The following is a 16,776-nucleotide window of genomic DNA, read 5'->3' as shown; positions in this document are numbered from 1 at the left end:
GACGGCTTTGCGGACGGCACGGCCTGGAAGGGTGGAGTCGGGCCTGCCCCGCCCACATCCCCGCCCCCTCCAGGCCCCGCCCCCGCCTAGTGTTCGCGTCTGGAGGCCTGAGCCCGGAGGCGGATCCTGGTAAACATGGTGGTCCTGGTGTTTGTATTGGGGCTGGTGCTGCCATTAATACAGCGGGCCCACACGAGTGCAGGTGAGGCGGCCCAGCTCGGCCCGACCCCTGTGCGGGCTCCGACATCCCGCGTGCTCGAAGGACCCCCACCAGCACCCCTCTTAAGGTCCCGGAAGAGGTCTGCGACCGAGGCCTGGGCTGCAGATTCTGCTGGGCTTGAGTCCGAGCCCTTCCGCTTCCTCCCTCGCGTCCACGGCTGTTAGGATGCCGCGCTTTGGGTGGAGGGAGAGTTGGGTTTATCTGAGTGGAGAGGCCCTCGGGGTCTTTGAATAACTGTAGGGGAACTCCAAGAGGAGGAGCGAAGCCAGTTAGATATTTGGAAACAGGTAACTGAGTCATCCAAAACATTTCAGTACCGCCCCCTCAGTGGTACCCTTCAGGCAAGGAATTAAATTTTACTAGTTTAAGTGGTGATTGGGGCTAAGAAGTACAACCCCCTCACTAGCTCAGAATATTTTGAGTCTCAGCTTCGGTTTCTGGTGCAATTCATAGGTATTGCTCGGATAATATGTGTGGCATCGGGGAGGAGGGTGACTCACTCTGACTATTGTCCAGGTGAGATCCTGTCATTTGAATATACCAGGCTGGACACTGAGTTATAACCATGGAGAAATTAGAAAATGGAATCTGCTAATGCAGTATTAAAGTGATGATGTTGGATCTATGTATTTTTTCGAGCACTCAAATGGTGAACCACGAAGATCCCTGTTAAATGAAAGTTAAAGTGCAGCAGCGGAGTGCAGAAAAATGACTTATGCTCTACCTGGGAACTCCAAAAGTACCAAGATTCAGACAAATTGCAGAGCATAGGTAGCTTTTCAGGGTTTAACAAAAGTGTAAACCAATCTTTCTCTGACTCTCAGTCCCACACAGAGACCTTTGAGTCCAAGAACAGAGTAGGGCTATTATTTTATTAGTTTTTCTGTTAAAGTCTGTCAGTATTTTATCTTTACCTTTAGGTCATATTGTTACATCACCTTCATTAACACTGACTATATTTTTCATTGATTAACGGTATAAATTTTCCTTCTTATTTAGTTGCATATCCTGGTATTTTTTTCCTTCAAATCACTGTTTATGCTGTTGTTTATTATGTGATATTTGAGATGAAGAAAGATATGTGTAACGAAACAATAAAATAAACACCTATGGCTGCTGTGCCCAACCTAAGAACTAGAACATTGATAGTTTTATCGGGATTCCCTGGTGTTCCTCACCAATGCACCGGTTCCTCACCAGATGTACCCACTGTCCTAATTTTGTCAATCTACTTTTAATAATGGTCTCTTCCCCAGAATGCCAATTCCTATTTTTCTACCCCACCCAAATGAAGGAAAATTTGAAGAGTTAAAAAAAAAAAATTCAAACGTTAAGCATAAGTATCTTGCGTTTAACAAAAACAGTTACTAGTCCCGCCTCTGTTCTTGTTCCCGTGCTTTGTCCATTGCTCCATTTCTTGGTAGTGTTCCGCTGTCTACTCAGCTTGGAATGTGAGCTTTATAAAAGACAGGAAATATGACTTTTATTTGGTTTCACCATGTTTTCAGCTGTGATAGAATGGAAATTGAAGTAACTTTGAAATAAAGTGGTTTGGTTTCCAGTCTTGTCATAAACTATCTATGTCATTTGAGGTCAAAGAAATTTAATGTCTACAGTGTGTTTAGCATTGTGCCTGCCACAAGTAAGCTCCCCAATAGAATGTAAATTCCCTGCTGGCAAGGTTTGTCTGTTTTTTTTTGTTTGTTTTTCTTTCATTGTTATATCTTCAGTCCTCTAAATGGTGCCTTGCACATAGGCATCAATAAATATTTGTCGAATTAATTAATATTCAAGCTATTTTTTAAAAATTACCTAATCTACTCAGTCTGTCGATTAGTAAATAACTGTGATTATACCCCAGAGTGTAAAAGATACTTTCCACCTCTAAAATTTTTCAACTTAGAATAAGCCATACACAAATAGTTATGTCAGTAAATGTGTGTTGCAGAAAACAGACTGACTTGGAATAGTGTTTCCACCCGCCTCTGAGACAGTGGCTGCACACAGCTAGAGCCCTCCACTTGCATGAGCTCATATGCCAGCGGCAGCCAGTTTTCTTCCCTCCATTCCCCCACCCCCACCTTCTCTCAGCTTAGCTCTTAGGCCTTTGGTTTTCAGTTTTGTTCCGTAAGATTAGCACTAACCCAAGACAAGGCCTTCCCACACTCGTGCTTCTTTTCCCTCTAGCAGGCTGCCAATGTGCTTTTGCAATTCCAGGTGTCTCTTAGAGCCTTTTGCTCCTGCCAGCCGTGCATCTTCAGCCCAGTCGCCCTTCTGGATGAATTTTGACTGTCATGTAGGTTTCATGATGGGACTAACTCATAAGAGAGAGCTAAGGATGTTGAGGTACTGGGACTGTTATTTGAAGCACAGGACAAATAGGCCACCGAGTCTGTGTAGGTGGCCCCATTAGCTGTACTGCTCTGTTAAGTGTAGCCTAAGGGGTTGTCATCATTTGCAGCTTCCAGGGAGGAAAATGTCAGCCAGCCTCGTTAGGTCTGATTCTCTTTCCTGCCTATCATTTTTGTTTAAAACTCTTTTTAAAAATCTTAATTTTGTTAATTATTTTGTTCTAGGGATTTTTGTCTTTTTTTTTTTCAGACCAACTGGGATGTAACTTTTTTTCCCCCCATTTTAAGTTTTGATGAGAAACTCACTGAGATAATTTGGATAGATGCTTGTTATTAATAAAATACTTCAATATAGGCTGGATGTTAAAAATAGGAATGATCTTGTTAAAGTGAGTTCTTATTCAGTCTTGTTAGTGACTCTAAAATAGAATCCACAGTTTCCAGTGCTCTTCCTCTTGTTCTTTTTGCATAATTCACCTCAAGAAATGGGTAAAATGGGGACAAAAGACCTTTGTTCAGACATTTTGACCTCTCTGACTGACATTTTTTGCATCATAATTTATCTGAATTTACCTTAGAAGGAAGCAGACTTGTCGCAGATATTCATAAATGCTTATTTAGAATTGTCAGTGGGTTGTCAAAAAAACAATAAGGGGAGTTATTTGAGGGAAATTCACACTGGTAGGATGGAAAGGGGTAAAAAAGATTAGAGGAGGGCTGTGTTGGGGAGAGGCAGGCTTCTTTATTCCCAGCTAGATGAGTGGGTGTGGTTATGGAAAGTAGGGGAAGGAGGTGGTTTATTTTTCTCATAAACACCATCTGTGGGGGTGCTTAAAAGGAGCATTTTAATGATTTGAGGGGAGAGAGTCAAACATTAGGGCCAAGCCTGAGAGCAAAGGAGATCAAGAGCTCTGAAGAGGAAGAGGTCTGTAGCACATTGATTGCCCTAGGCTCTTTGCATTTTCCTTATTGGTCTTGTACTGTGATGCATATTGTTGGAAACTATTCTTATTATGTTGCCTACCTAATTAGGAGGAATAAAATATAGTTTTAGAAGAGTAAAAGGACGGAGTATAATCAAATTCTTTTGTATGAAGACTGTATGTTGCTTGTTGTTTAACCAGATTCAATCAGTGATGAATCTTCCCGGTGATGACTTCTAAGTGTTTGCGAAATTTTTTAGGTGTTGGTTTCCAATTTGCTTCATACATCGATGATTACATGGTGCTGCAGAAGGAGCCTGCAGGGGCAGTGATTTGGGGTTACGGCATATCTGGAGCCACAGTGACAGTGACTCTTTGCCAGGATCAGGAAATCATCATGAAGAAAGTGACCCATGTGAAAGGTAAGGCAGCCCGTGCTCTGTTCAGCTTTTGTCTTCTTCTGCCACCTGCTGGATTATCTGAAAATGAATGTTTATGCTCCAGTTCAGGGTATTGATCCATCCATCCATCCATCCATACGTACGTACATACATACCTAAAAATTATTTGACAGTTTACTATGTGCTAGGCACTAGGATGCAGAGGAAACTAAGACTGTTATCAAGGTCCCTGTCCTCAAGGAGCTGATGGATTAATGGGAATAGACACTAAGTTCTGTATTGCAGTGTGATAATTGCTATGATGAAGGTGTGTGTGGGGTGTTTTGGGATATGGAAGAGAAACATCTACCTCAGATTGGATGGTAAGGGAAGGTTTGCACAGAAGGTGGCATTTGAACTGAATTATATATAAAAGAGAGGCAATGTGGAGGAGTGGGTAAGAACCCAGGCTCTGGAATTCACTGTCTAGGTTCAGTTCCTGACTCTCTCGCTTAATGGCTGTGTAGCCTTGGACATATTATTTATTATCTCTGTGTCCCTATTTATTTATTTGTAAAGCAAGATAATAATATTTGGGATTTTTGTTGGGATTAAATGAATGAACGCATATGAAGTACTCAGAAATGTGCCTGGCACACAATAAGTACTGAACAAATATTTATTGTTGTTGTTGTTTTAGTCACTCAAATATCTATTGAGTGGCTACTATGTATCAGATACTGTGTTAGGTACTGATGATACAGTGATGAGCAAAACAGATGTCGTCTCTTCCCTAACAAAGTTTGTAAGTTAAGAGAGGAGACAGAAAAATAATAAGCAATTACAGTTAATTGTGAAAAATGCCACAGAGAGGAAGGAAGTACAGGGTGCGATGGGAGTGCTTAATTAGGAGTAATTAACTTGGTCTAAGTTTTATTTTGAAAGATGAATAGGGCTAACTAGCCTGGGAAAAGGCATGGAGGCACAAGTGAGCATTGGAGAAATGGCGAATAGGTGGGCTTGTCTGGAACACTGGGATATGTGACTGGTGGCTGGATGACAAGAAACAAGGTTGGAAAGGTAGGCTTGTCTGTCATGGCTAAGATATGGGTACTCTATTTTGGATCAATGGATTCTAAGCAGCAAAATAACACAATCAGATTTGTATTTTAGAAAGATTATTCTGGCAACATTGTGGAAGTTGCATTGAAGATTGATCAGACTAGAGGTCGTGGGACATGTTAGCAGGCTATTATGATATTCAGGCAATAGACAATGAAGGCTTGACCCAAGGTAGTCGCTTGACCCAAGGTAGAGGATGGTCAAGAAGGTGAGAATTAGCAGCCTTCATGAGCAGAGAGGCCCTACAAGGAAGCCTCAGTTTAGAAGAGATAATAATAGTGGTGGCAGGGGAGTGGGTAGATCTATTTGTTTGACTTTCTATATTTGCTTGATAGAGAACAAGGGTATTTTAGTTTGTATAGCTTCACAAACCTATTTCAGTGGGCATCTCGCTCTGTCCTACCCATGAAGCAAAATGGATAAAGTGTTATTTGGAATAAAGAAGTCGGACATGTAGAAAATTTCACAGAGCAGGAAAGAAAATGTTTCTCAAAGGAGATACTGCAGCCTATATTGAAGGGTTGACGTCTATTTAAATATTAATGAGGACTCTGGGATTTTTCAGCTCGATGACCTCAGTTTGCCACTCTATCACTATTAATATTTAACTTATTACCTCTAATCCCCTAGGTGCCTACAACTAAGTGGAATTTAACAATATAAAGGTTTTTGTCCAGCAGACTGACACATAAGCATTGAGAAAATTAAAACCTGAGGGATGATTGGGACTATATTCAGGTGCTGGGCCTGTTCAAACCATGTTGTCAAATGATGGATGATGATTCAGACACAAGGAATAAAAGGGGAGAATAACATATATCCTCTTACTGTGATACACGTGGGGCATGCACATGTGGGTGATAAAATCAAGGTGTGTCTGCCTGATTTTGTCATCATGATTGAGGTAAATAAATATATTTTCTCTAATTTAGAAAAATACAAAAAAGCCTAAACCTTTTAGGAAAATAAAAAGCTCCTGGTTGCAGTGTTAGTATGCATGCACATTTTCTGTGCTACATAATAAATTACCACAAACTTAGGTGCTTAAAACGACCCACTTTTCCTATCTCACTATTTCTGTAGATCTGAAGCCTGGCCATCATTTAGCTGGGTGCTCTCCTCAGAATCTCACAGGCTGAAATCTAGATGTGTCAGCCAGACCATGTACTCATCCAGAGGCTCAACTGGGAAACTATCCACTTCCAAGCTCCCTCAGGCTGCTGGCAGATTCATTTCCTTGTGCCTATAGGATTCATGGCCGCATCTCTGCTGCTTCTAGTCTCTGACCTCTAGATGCTCTTTTAAAGGACTCCTTATTATGTCAGGCCCACTAAGGGTAATCTCCCTTTTTATTAACTTAAAGTCAACTGATTAAGGACTTTAATCACATTTGCAAAACCCCTTTATCTTTTCCATATAATGTAACCTAATCATGAGAATGACATTTCATCCCCTTTGCAATTTTCTGTTTCTTAGAAGCAAATCACAGATTCTGCCTGCATTCGAGGGGAGGGGATTATACAAGGGTGTAATTTATTGGGGGTCATCTTAGGGTGTGCCTGTCACAGCATGCTGCAGTTTAAGTAACTTGCATCAACAGTTTTACTGACAGAAAAGTAAGCTTTTTTTTTTTTTACATTTATATTTGGTGGGGGTGGAGATGGACTTTATACAGAATAAATGCAGGTTGGAAAGGGACATCAGGCAGTAAAGCCTTTTTTACCTTCAAGTCACTACCACAAACCACTGAACCAGATTGCAGCTGGTGAGGTGCCAGGGTTTTATAGTGGAAGAAGTGACTAGGGCACTTTCTTCTGGCTCTAGTTTTTCCTCTTGGGAAGGAAAAGGTCATGGGTAATTTTCCTTTTTCTGTTCTTGGCATCTGAGATTTGGCACAACAACCTGAAAAATAATTAACATCTGATGCGAATAGCAAAAAAGAAAAAGGAAAGCACTTTATGACTAACCATGTCTCTAGACAGATTATTTTAATTTTTTTCCCTTTGTTTGTTCTTCCCATTTTGAGATGGAGTTGGTCAGGGAGACAGAGAAATGGAGGTAGTTTTTTTACCTGTGCCCTTGGCTGGACTGTGAAGAGAAGAACAGTAAGAAATAGGCCACCAGGTATGTTAACTGTTACACAGGAAACACTAAGCCCTAGTCAGTTTTCAAGACTTTCTTATCAGTATAACCTGGAGAGGGGCTGTTTCTGCCATTTACTTGATGGAGTGCCTGGCATGTAGTAAGCACTCTAATAAGTCGCTGAATAACGAAAGGAGAAGATGAATTTTCCTAGATGAGAGAAGAAAGAATGCGAGGAAGAAATTTGAATATGATGAAAATCTACCGAAACCTGGGCCTGGATTGGGAAATGAACTTACAAAATAGCAAGTGATTAGGGCTCAGAAGAAGGAACCAGAGCAACTGTTGCTCAGAAAGCCCACCAGGATCAGCAGGAAGCCAGCTGGATGGTGAACTTCAACTCTTTGTGGTTAGTGACACAGTTTTATTATTTGGACTCAACCTAATGGGCTTGGTGAGTCAACACAGTGTCTAAAAACTAAAACTGTAACCGAATTTTGCCATCCTGTGGTGAGCTCCACTTCAACCAACCAGTCCTAAACCAACAGGCCAAGGACTAAGCAATTCTTGTGGAATGTGGTGACTTCTGCTTTTATAATACCACCCTTGCCTTTGGTCTAAGAAACAGTCTTTACAGGGCCTGCTCTCCTTTGTATATACTTACATGGGAGTAAATCCTCATTGTTTTAAATTAATTGTTTCTGTGTTAGTTTGACCATTAGTAACCTTTGTAGTGGATCTGATTTTACCTTCCTTGCCTGGCAGTTAATTTCACTTAACACTCATTACTGTCAAATGGGAGAGGGAAAAAGCTAGAAACTAAAAGAACTTGAGTACTAGAACAGAAGGAAGTTTTCCAGGGTCTTCAAGAGAGCCAAGGGGTTTCCTTGGGAAGACAGTTCTCAGGAATAAGGCTCAGGCCTTGATTGTAGTTCTCTTCATTCCATGGAAGGAGCTCATTCTCTGACCACAGTAGGATGGTATTATCATATTTTGCCCAGATGTCCATTTTCCCTTATTTGTCGTTTTATTGCTGGGCAGCAAAACTTTCAGGAGCTCTGGTGAAGGTAGTTTTCTTCACTTGTCTGGATTGAGACGTGGTGTAAATACCGAGTTAACAGCAGTGACGAGGAGTGGATTGCGTAGTCGTAGGATAAAATATAGTCCCGTCTTAGGTTTTCTGGAGGTTGACCTTATCATTATAAATGAGTAATGTTGGTGGCAGAAGGACAGAGCTCCAGTAAGATATGTCAGTGCAAGAAGCCTGGAAAGACCTTGGCAAGGCTGCATTTGGGACAGATTGGAGTGTCTGCCTGCTCAGAAGTGTGAGCCATACGGAGCACATGCACCTGTGCGACACAATCTGTACTAGCTGCCCACTATTTTCAAAACAGTGATTTTTCTGCTTAGGTGAATTATATGTTTGATATGTTGATGTCTAGCTATTAATGGTATAAAAACAATAGCGAACAATTGGTCCTGGTCTTAATTAACCTCTAAGGGCTGGAAGGAGCAAGCTCTATCAGTTGTGTTTTGAAAGAAGCAAACATGCCACTGATGCTTTGAGGGTTTTGGACATTTTTCCCCAAACTGAGCAATCCTTTATGCTTTGAGCTTTTACTAATCTCCTTTTGAGCATCCAGACTTCTATTGCTTCTGCTTAGCTTTTGCTGATTAGAAAAAACTTAGCACACCGTTTAGCACAGTTGTCACTTGGATAGTATTTTTATAATTTTTTTTATAGACTGGTATAATACCTTAGGATGATGCTTCATTTCCAGTTCTAACAATTCTTTCTCTTTGAGTTTACATTGATCTGATGGGCACAACTTAAAAATTAGTTCATATTCTTCTGCATTGTCCCAAGAATATTTTTTTTTAAATGATCCCTTCTCTATTTTGTCTATGATTTTCTCACTCTCATTTTTTAAACTTTGTTCATGTTGTTTGGTTCTCCTAGGCATAATTTTGCCATTTTGAAGACATTTTCCTTAAGTTTCTGAATATGATGTTTGCAGAGGCAGTGGTGTGAGTGGGTGGAAGGTAGGAAAGTGGGTGGTAGGGGGGGTGGTTCCTAAGAAATATGCTGTGAATTTCTGAAATAGGGTCTTGGGTAGCTTTTCATCTCCTTAACTGAGTCTGAAAACCTTAAGTCTGATAAATAACTCTATGAAAATAATTAACTGGACAAGTCTAAATATCTTCTTCATAGCGAGATTAATTTATATGCCTCCCACGGTTTCTTTATGTGTCACTTTCTCCACTCACCTGTTTAACTGGTGATAGGAGAAGCCAGAATCACTGCTAGTATTAATCCTTGGTAGTAGCAATGTGGGGAGAAGGTGGGGGGGATTGATGACAAGAATGATACCATGAAATAGGGGGAAGTTTCAGATTATAAACGAGTTTCTCTAACCTGTGCTCACATTTGGGGTAATGTGTAACTATTAGATTATGATTATGTTAATATTGACAGTTGGATAGTATAATAAGAATTTCTGTTTTGTTTTTAGTTAAACTTCCTTGAATTTCAATCTCTTTTTGTTTTTGTCTATCCTCATGTAGGATTATAACTGGGTAATTAATTTTTCTCATAAATGCTTCAGTAAAAGTAAAGAGAGATTGACACAGATTAATGATAGAAATGCTGCTGCTTTTTTATTCAGCTGATTTTCAAAACTTGGACTTCAGTTCATCACTGAAGCTGGGAATAGCCACAGATGAGTATGATGCATGATGGGGTTGGGCTTTCATTTCATTTTAGTTAATTAATTGATTAATTCCCTGAAGCCTTGTTATTATTTCAGCATACTCCAATAGCTGGATGGTGGTGCTGGATCCTATGAAGCCTGGTGGACCTTATGAAGTGATGGCGCAACAGACATTTGGGAAAATGAACTTAACTCTGAGAGTTCATGATGTCTTATTTGGAGATGTCTGGCTTTGCAGTGGGCAAAGTAACATGCAGATGACGGTTTTACAGGTAATTTGCAGAGTCTCAGTGATAATAAATAATGTTGATAATGAAGAAGAAGAGGAGGAGGAGGAGGAAGGCGTAAGGAAGAGAAGGAGATAGAAACCTTCTTTTTTACCATGTGCCAAGATCTGTTCTAAGTGCTTTTCACATATTAGTTAATTTGATTTAACAACTTTATGAAGTAAGTACTGTTACTAACATCTCACAGGTTAAGAAACTGGCCCACTGAGGTTAAATAACTTGACTAAGGCCACAGTTAATAGTGGAGCCAGGATAGAAACTGGTAATGTGACTCCAGAACCTGCTTTCTTAATCACGGCAAGTGTGCTGTCCGTGTGCCAGGCATTCTTTTCTCATCTTCCAGGGCTAAGCTAAAGGCAGAAGCGGGAGCACATCCTATGGTGATGGAGATTTCATAACAAATTGAAGACAAAGTAGATAACTCTTCTTTTGGATTGGTGTTAGACGTTGAGCTTCAGGAGAGAGCCTAGGAAATCAAAGCAATTCAATTCTGTTTTAATGCTGAGCAGCTAATAGTCTATATGTTTTTTGTTGTCTTGGAGATTGAAAAATTGAGACTGGATGTCGACTTTGCTTTTTACTAGGGTATGACAAATCACCTGATATTTTCAAAATTTTGTCTTTAAAACTCGCTTTTTAAAAAAATTAGTGTTTAAGTGAATATAATATTTTAACCATTGGTAAGTGTACAGGTCAGTGGCATTAAATATATTCATAATGCTGTGTGTACCCATCACCCTATCTATACTCAAAACTTTTCCATCATTCCCAGCATAAATGCTGTTAAGCAATAACATCCCCTTTTTCTGTCCTCCAGCCTCCGGTAACCTCTCTGCTTTCTTTCTACTAATTTGCCCATTCTAGTTCCTCATATAAATGGAATCATATATGTCCTTTTATGTCTGACTTACCTTATTAAGCATGATGTTTTCAAACATGTTGTAGTGCATAACAAAATTTTATTTCTTTTTATGGCTGAATTCTACTGTATATGCTACATTTTGTTTATCCATTCATTTGTTGGTGGACATCTGGATTGTTTCTACCTCTTGGCTATTGTAAATAGTGCTGTTATGAACATTGGTATGCAGATATCTGTTCTGGTCCCTGTTTTCAATTCTTTTGGATATATACCTATGAATGGAATTGCTGGGTCATCTGTTAGTTCGATGTTTAACTTTCCAGGAACCACCAAACCATTTTCCACAGTGGCTCCACCGTTTTACATTCCAACCAGCAATATGCAAAGGTTTCAATTTCTCTACATCTTCACTAAAATGTGTCACTTTCATTTTTAAAAAATTTTTATTTTAGCCATATTAGTATGTGTGAAGTGGTATCTCATTGTGGTTTTGATTTGCATTTCCCTAAAGAATGATGTTGAGTATTATTTCAAATGCTTATTAGACATTTGTAAAACTTCTTGGACAAATATCTTTTCAAGTCCTTTGCCCGTTTTTAATTTGGGTTATATGTTGTGAAATTGTAGGAATTCTTTACATATTTTAAGTACTAATTATTTGTCAGATATATGATTTGAAAATATTTTCTCCTATTCTGTAGGTTGTCATTTCACATTCTTGATGGTATCTTTTGATACACAAAGTTTTTTATTTTGATGAAGTCCAATTGATGTATTTTGTCTTTTGTTGTCTATGCTTTTGGCGTCATATTCATGAAATTGTTGCCAGATTTGGTGTCATGAAGATTTTCCCAAAGCTTTATAGTGTTAGCTCTTAAGTTTAGGTCTTTGACCTTTTTGGGTCAATTTTGGTATATGGTGTAAGGTGAGGATCTAACTTCATTTTTTTGCAAGTGGATATTCCAATCTCCTAGCACCATTTATTGAAAAGACTGTCCTTTCCCCATTGAGTGGTCTTGGCATGCTTTTTAGTAATCAGTAACTGTGTATATGAGGGTTCGTTTCTGGGCTTTCTATTTTATTCTGTTGGTTTATATGTCTCGCCTTATGCCAGTACCATACTGTTTTAATTACTATAGTTTTGTAGTGAGTTTCAAAATTAAGGGCGAGTCCTCCAGCTTCATTCTTCTTTTTCAAGATTGTTTTGGCTAACATCATGGCCCTTTGCAATTCCTTATGAATGAGAGGATATGCTTTTCATTTTTGAAAAAAAGGCTGTTGAATTTTAATAGATGTTGTGTTTTAATCTGTAGATTGCTTTGGATAGTACTGACATTTTAATTCCTATTAACATGGGATGTCTTTCAATTAATTTAGATCTTTAATATTTTTCAGCAATATTTTATAGTTTTCCAGTGTACAAGTCTTTTACCTCCTTGCTTCAATTTATTATTTCCAAGTATTTAATTCTTTTAGATGCTATTATAAATAGGATTTCTTTCTTAATTTCCTCTTAGGATTGTACATTGCTGTTATAAAGAAATAAATAATTTTTGCATGTTGATCTTGTACCCTGAAACTTTGCTAAATTCATTTAATAGCTCTAGTAGCTTTCTTGTGGATTCTTTGGGAATTTCCATGTATAGAAGCATATCATCTGTTGGATAGAGATAGTTTTTCCTCCCCTCCCCCCAATCTGGACGCATATTACTTCTTTTTTCTTTTCTAATAGCTCCGGCTTGAACTTCCAGTACCATGATGAGTAGCAGTGGTGAGAGCAGATACCCTTGTGTGTTGTTCCTGGTCTCAGGGGGAAAGCTTTCAGTTTTTAACTACTGAGGATTATGTTACCTGTGGGCTTTTCATAAATACCTTTTTATCATATTGAGGAAGTTTTCCTCTGTTTCTAGTTGAAAGGTTTTATCATGAAAGTATATTGAATTTTGTTACATGTCTGAGGCTTAGTTTTTATGACACAGTGATTATATTTGACCTAACATATACAGGGTCATAATGGAAGAGCAAATTATTTTGTTTATCTCTAAAAGGCCACTATAAATTGAAAATTGCTGTCTAGCTATAAGGTCATTATTTTTTCAATTTTTCATTATGAAAAATTTTAAACACAAAAGTTAAGAAACTTATGAACACCTATATACCCATCACCTAGATTGATAGTTGTTAATATTTTGCCACATTTGATTTAACTTTTTTTGGGAGGGCGAACTATCTCAAGGTAAGCTGCAGACATCTTAATATTTAAATTAGGTGTCATACATCAAATTGATATATAAATATTCATATACCAAATTAAGACGTGTATATATATTTTTTTACACAGAAAGAATAACTAATAGGCCAGTGATGACTTTTTTTTTTTTGCTCAGCTTTTTCATTGCCTATGATTTTTTTGTTGTGTCCATTATTTTTTCTCTATTATAGTCATTACCTTTGAAAATTAACTCTTCTTATATTTTGAGAACCTAGTATTTTTTTCTTCTTTATAATAAATATACAGGGCATCACTGGACTCTTTTCTCCCTGCTAGAGTGTTGGGAGCAAGAGCACTCACTATATATGCTCCTAAGTAGGGATGGGGCATGCACAGATCTGTCCTGGAGAATCAGACAGGACAGATCTGGAGAATGCTGACTTGCTGATATCTTTGTTAGTGATGAAACTCACCTTGAAGTATTCCTGTCTCTATTGCTGTTAGAGGATAGATACGGCCCCTCTTATAGGCTGTGAGTGAGGTCTCTTTAGCAAGCCTCTTAATAGTTTGGTATTTTAGCAAGGCAGCCATAGTAGAACAAAAACAATGGTGCTATGTATAGCTTTAGCACTCGAATTTCTTTCAGGGATCAACTCTACTTTCTAATTAACACAAAAACAGTCTAGAATAAAGAGAGTCAATTTCTGAATAGGGTATGACGGGTTTAGTACTTTGGGCCTCTCAATCATCATTGCTGTGTTTGTTTAGTGGCAGCTATCTGATGTAAAAATAAAAGTAAGGGAGACCATTGTTTCATTTAAATTAGGATCGGGGCTGGACAATGTAATAGCTAGTTCATAGACATATTTAAACTTTATCAGCCTAAAATATTGTTGAAATATCAGTAAATATTTTCAATTATTATCAGAGTGCCAAATTAGCACGACATAAGCTCTTTGGCCCATTTGAAATTGGGATTGGTTTTCATTGCTTACCTGTATTTTCTGATTTTTTTTTTTTTTATAATGGGCACGAAATAACTATAATTTTTAAAAGAAAGTTTTAAAAACAGGAACTTGGCATTTACTTAACTAATCTCTTAAGTATTTATCAAAGGTCAGTTTAAAATAAAGTGACATATAAAGTGGTAAGAATATAAATGAGTATCTTAGGAATTAATAATTTGCATTATAGATTGGCATTAAAATATTCTGTGTACTTTGATTTGTTTCCTTTAACTGGTTAAGAACTTGAAAAGATTATTGTCTTCCCTAGCTCTTTAAAACTCAGTATCTTCTCAAGTTGATTTTTATTTTCCTGTCTTTCTTTCATTATCTATTTCTGACTTTGAGAAATACTTAAATTTGAGATTTAAAAATCTCTACAACTAGACCATAATCTCAATTTCTTTTTTAAAAAAATTTATGAAATTGAGTCTTTCACATACTTTATAGTTTCTTATTCTGCTTTTATTGCTTCTACCCCTTATAATTTCTTCTTTTTTAACTGATTACTAAATAATGCTACTAAAAATATTCTACTCTGAACGTATCTACTTCATTTCAATATTAGTTTTCTAATTCAAAATCTAAATTCTTGCATTTATGATTTCCTAACCAGTGTTTTATTTACTCTTGCTTCCTGCCCTACTTAATTATATGGAAACCTTTTGAATTTAAATGTTTATTAACGTGAACTTTAACTGGGCTCCCTTTTAACATAAGTAAATGGAAGCAAAATTAAAGTTTTAGCTCTTGATAGAAAGCATGATTTTGTATAGAAGTGGGATTGCTGTTAACTCATTAAGGAAAACAGTACTTTCCTAATGCTTTAATTGCACTTCTCTGTTTGCACAGAAAGGCATGGACCAGATCTATTTGTATTTACACAGTCAGGTTCTCAATAGCAATCTATGCCAGTGGATCTTATCCCATTTTCTGTCAAGCGAAAGCAGATTTTGATTGTTAAGAGTGAACACATTCTTTCTGCCTAGAATTTACTCTTTAGCATCTTCTGTATTAAACAAAGACTGCATGAGATATAGGGAAATAGAAAAAAGATTCCATCTGACACAGCCAAGTGTTAATTTTTTTATTTTTTGGTTCTAAGTCATGCACTTAGTTTGTATGACAGCATTTTAAGTGCTGACAGTACCGAAAGCCAAGTTTTCCACTCTCTTAACATTCTGTAGAACTTTATTTTTGATCATAGGGTGCTGTATGTGACTCTTGTTTTTCCTTTTGCTCCTTTTCCCCTAAAGACTTCCCCCACCACATACACACTCGGTGTCTCTTTTTCCTTCCCTCTGCCATTTGACTTTTCTGAGGAGATAAGATTTCCACTATAACCTACCACTCTTCACATTCAAATGAAGGAAATGGCAGATTGTATGCCCATCTTGTCGTTAGGGTAAAGTGGAATTTTAAAATTGAGTGTTATTTATAATACTGAGTGAGATGTTTATAAATGGAGAAAAGTCTAAATGTTCATCTGTCGCCTCCTAAGACAGGGTAGGTCTTAAGATTTGGATATTTCTAGTTAAGCTCAGAAGAAGATGGCCAGTGTTAGACAGGAAACCCAGTTTTCAATATCTTGGCAATCTTCACATTCCTACTTTACAAGTAGAGAAATTAAAATCCAGAAGAGATGGTTTGGTAGTACAGTAAACGATTCATAGGAGTTATGGGTGGATGGCTTATTTATAGTTATCTCCTCAACTTTAAAACTGCTATATTATACTGTAATAGAAGGTAAAATGACTTACAGAATTCTAATTCTTTTAAGTTTTCCTATGTCCTTTAGTGTGCTTATGTGCATGTGCACATGCGTGCATACACACACACAGACACACACACACACACACACAGACACTCTCTCTCTCTCTCTCTCTCTCTCTCTCTCTCTCTCTCTCTCTCTCTCTCTCATAGACAGGCTTTGCTCCCTGTGCAGACCCCATGCCAAGATTCTCTGAGGAAATAGATTCTTGACGTTTCTTCATTAATTTAAGAATGTGGTATAAAGGTTACAAAATGAACACCGGTGAGCAGCTGCTTTGATGGCGAACTGCAGGTCCCTAGGGAGGCAGCAGTGCTTCCTCTCAGCCACAGCAGCCTTAATGACTTCCAATACCTCGGTATTCATTTACATCCTCATTTAAATACTTGGTAGAAAAATAATTACACTGAGGTGTTTGATGAGATGAAATTTGATCTCAGCAGATGGAATAAGCCTTCCCCTTTCATCAGCAGGGAAACCAAGTGTCATTTAAATGAAAATCTTCCTGAAATCTCTTTATTCCTAAGTTTGCTGCCAATATCCCCAAGGAATGCTTCCATCAGAAAGGCTTGGCGATACTGGGAAAAGGCTACTAATTTCAGAATTGTTGGGTTCAGCGAGAATTTTCCCCACCCCCATTTTTTGTTAACACTTTCTGTGGCTTTCAAGTTTTGACTTGAAATAATACTCAAATGTGAGTTTGAAAATGGAAGTTTTTCAGCCAGTGTTTTGGATCCAGTTCTGTAAGCTGTAACAATATAGAAGAACGCCAACCACCCCGACTCTGTTGGCCTTGCAGTACTCTACAGTGTTCGCGGCGGGTCTAAAAGACAAGTAGCGTGTTCACCCAT

The 16,776-nt window shown here is 38.1% G+C and overlaps 1 protein-coding gene across 4 annotated transcripts in view; it reads left to right on the top strand.

Moving 5' to 3' along the window:
• Nucleotides 1-90: 90 nt before the first annotated feature.
• Nucleotides 91-16,776, top strand: part of SIAE (sialic acid acetylesterase) — a 32,900-nt gene continuing 16,214 nt past the window's right edge. For 2 of the 4 annotated variants that reach the window (XM_016124912.2, XM_016124915.2), the window contains exons 1-3: nucleotides 91-202; nucleotides 3,755-3,916; nucleotides 9,886-10,061. In XM_016124912.2, the coding sequence (XP_015980398.2) occupies nucleotides 136-202; nucleotides 3,755-3,916; nucleotides 9,886-10,061 (405 nt within the window). In that variant the 5' untranslated portion in view covers nucleotides 91-135. Of the gene's footprint in view, nucleotides 203-3,345; nucleotides 3,497-3,754; nucleotides 3,917-5,626; nucleotides 7,488-9,885; nucleotides 10,062-16,776 lie in introns of those variants that run through there. The other 2 variants (XM_016124913.2, XM_016124914.2) reach the window with 2 other exon arrangements.

This window comes from Rousettus aegyptiacus, unplaced genomic scaffold, assembly GCF_014176215.1.
Source record: "Rousettus aegyptiacus isolate mRouAeg1 unplaced genomic scaffold, mRouAeg1.p scaffold_m13_p_5, whole genome shotgun sequence".
NCBI classification, from domain to species: domain Eukaryota; kingdom Metazoa; phylum Chordata; class Mammalia; order Chiroptera; family Pteropodidae; genus Rousettus; species Rousettus aegyptiacus.
The sequence above is the reverse complement of the archived record's forward strand: the minus strand, read 5'-3'. Positions and strand labels throughout refer to the sequence as shown.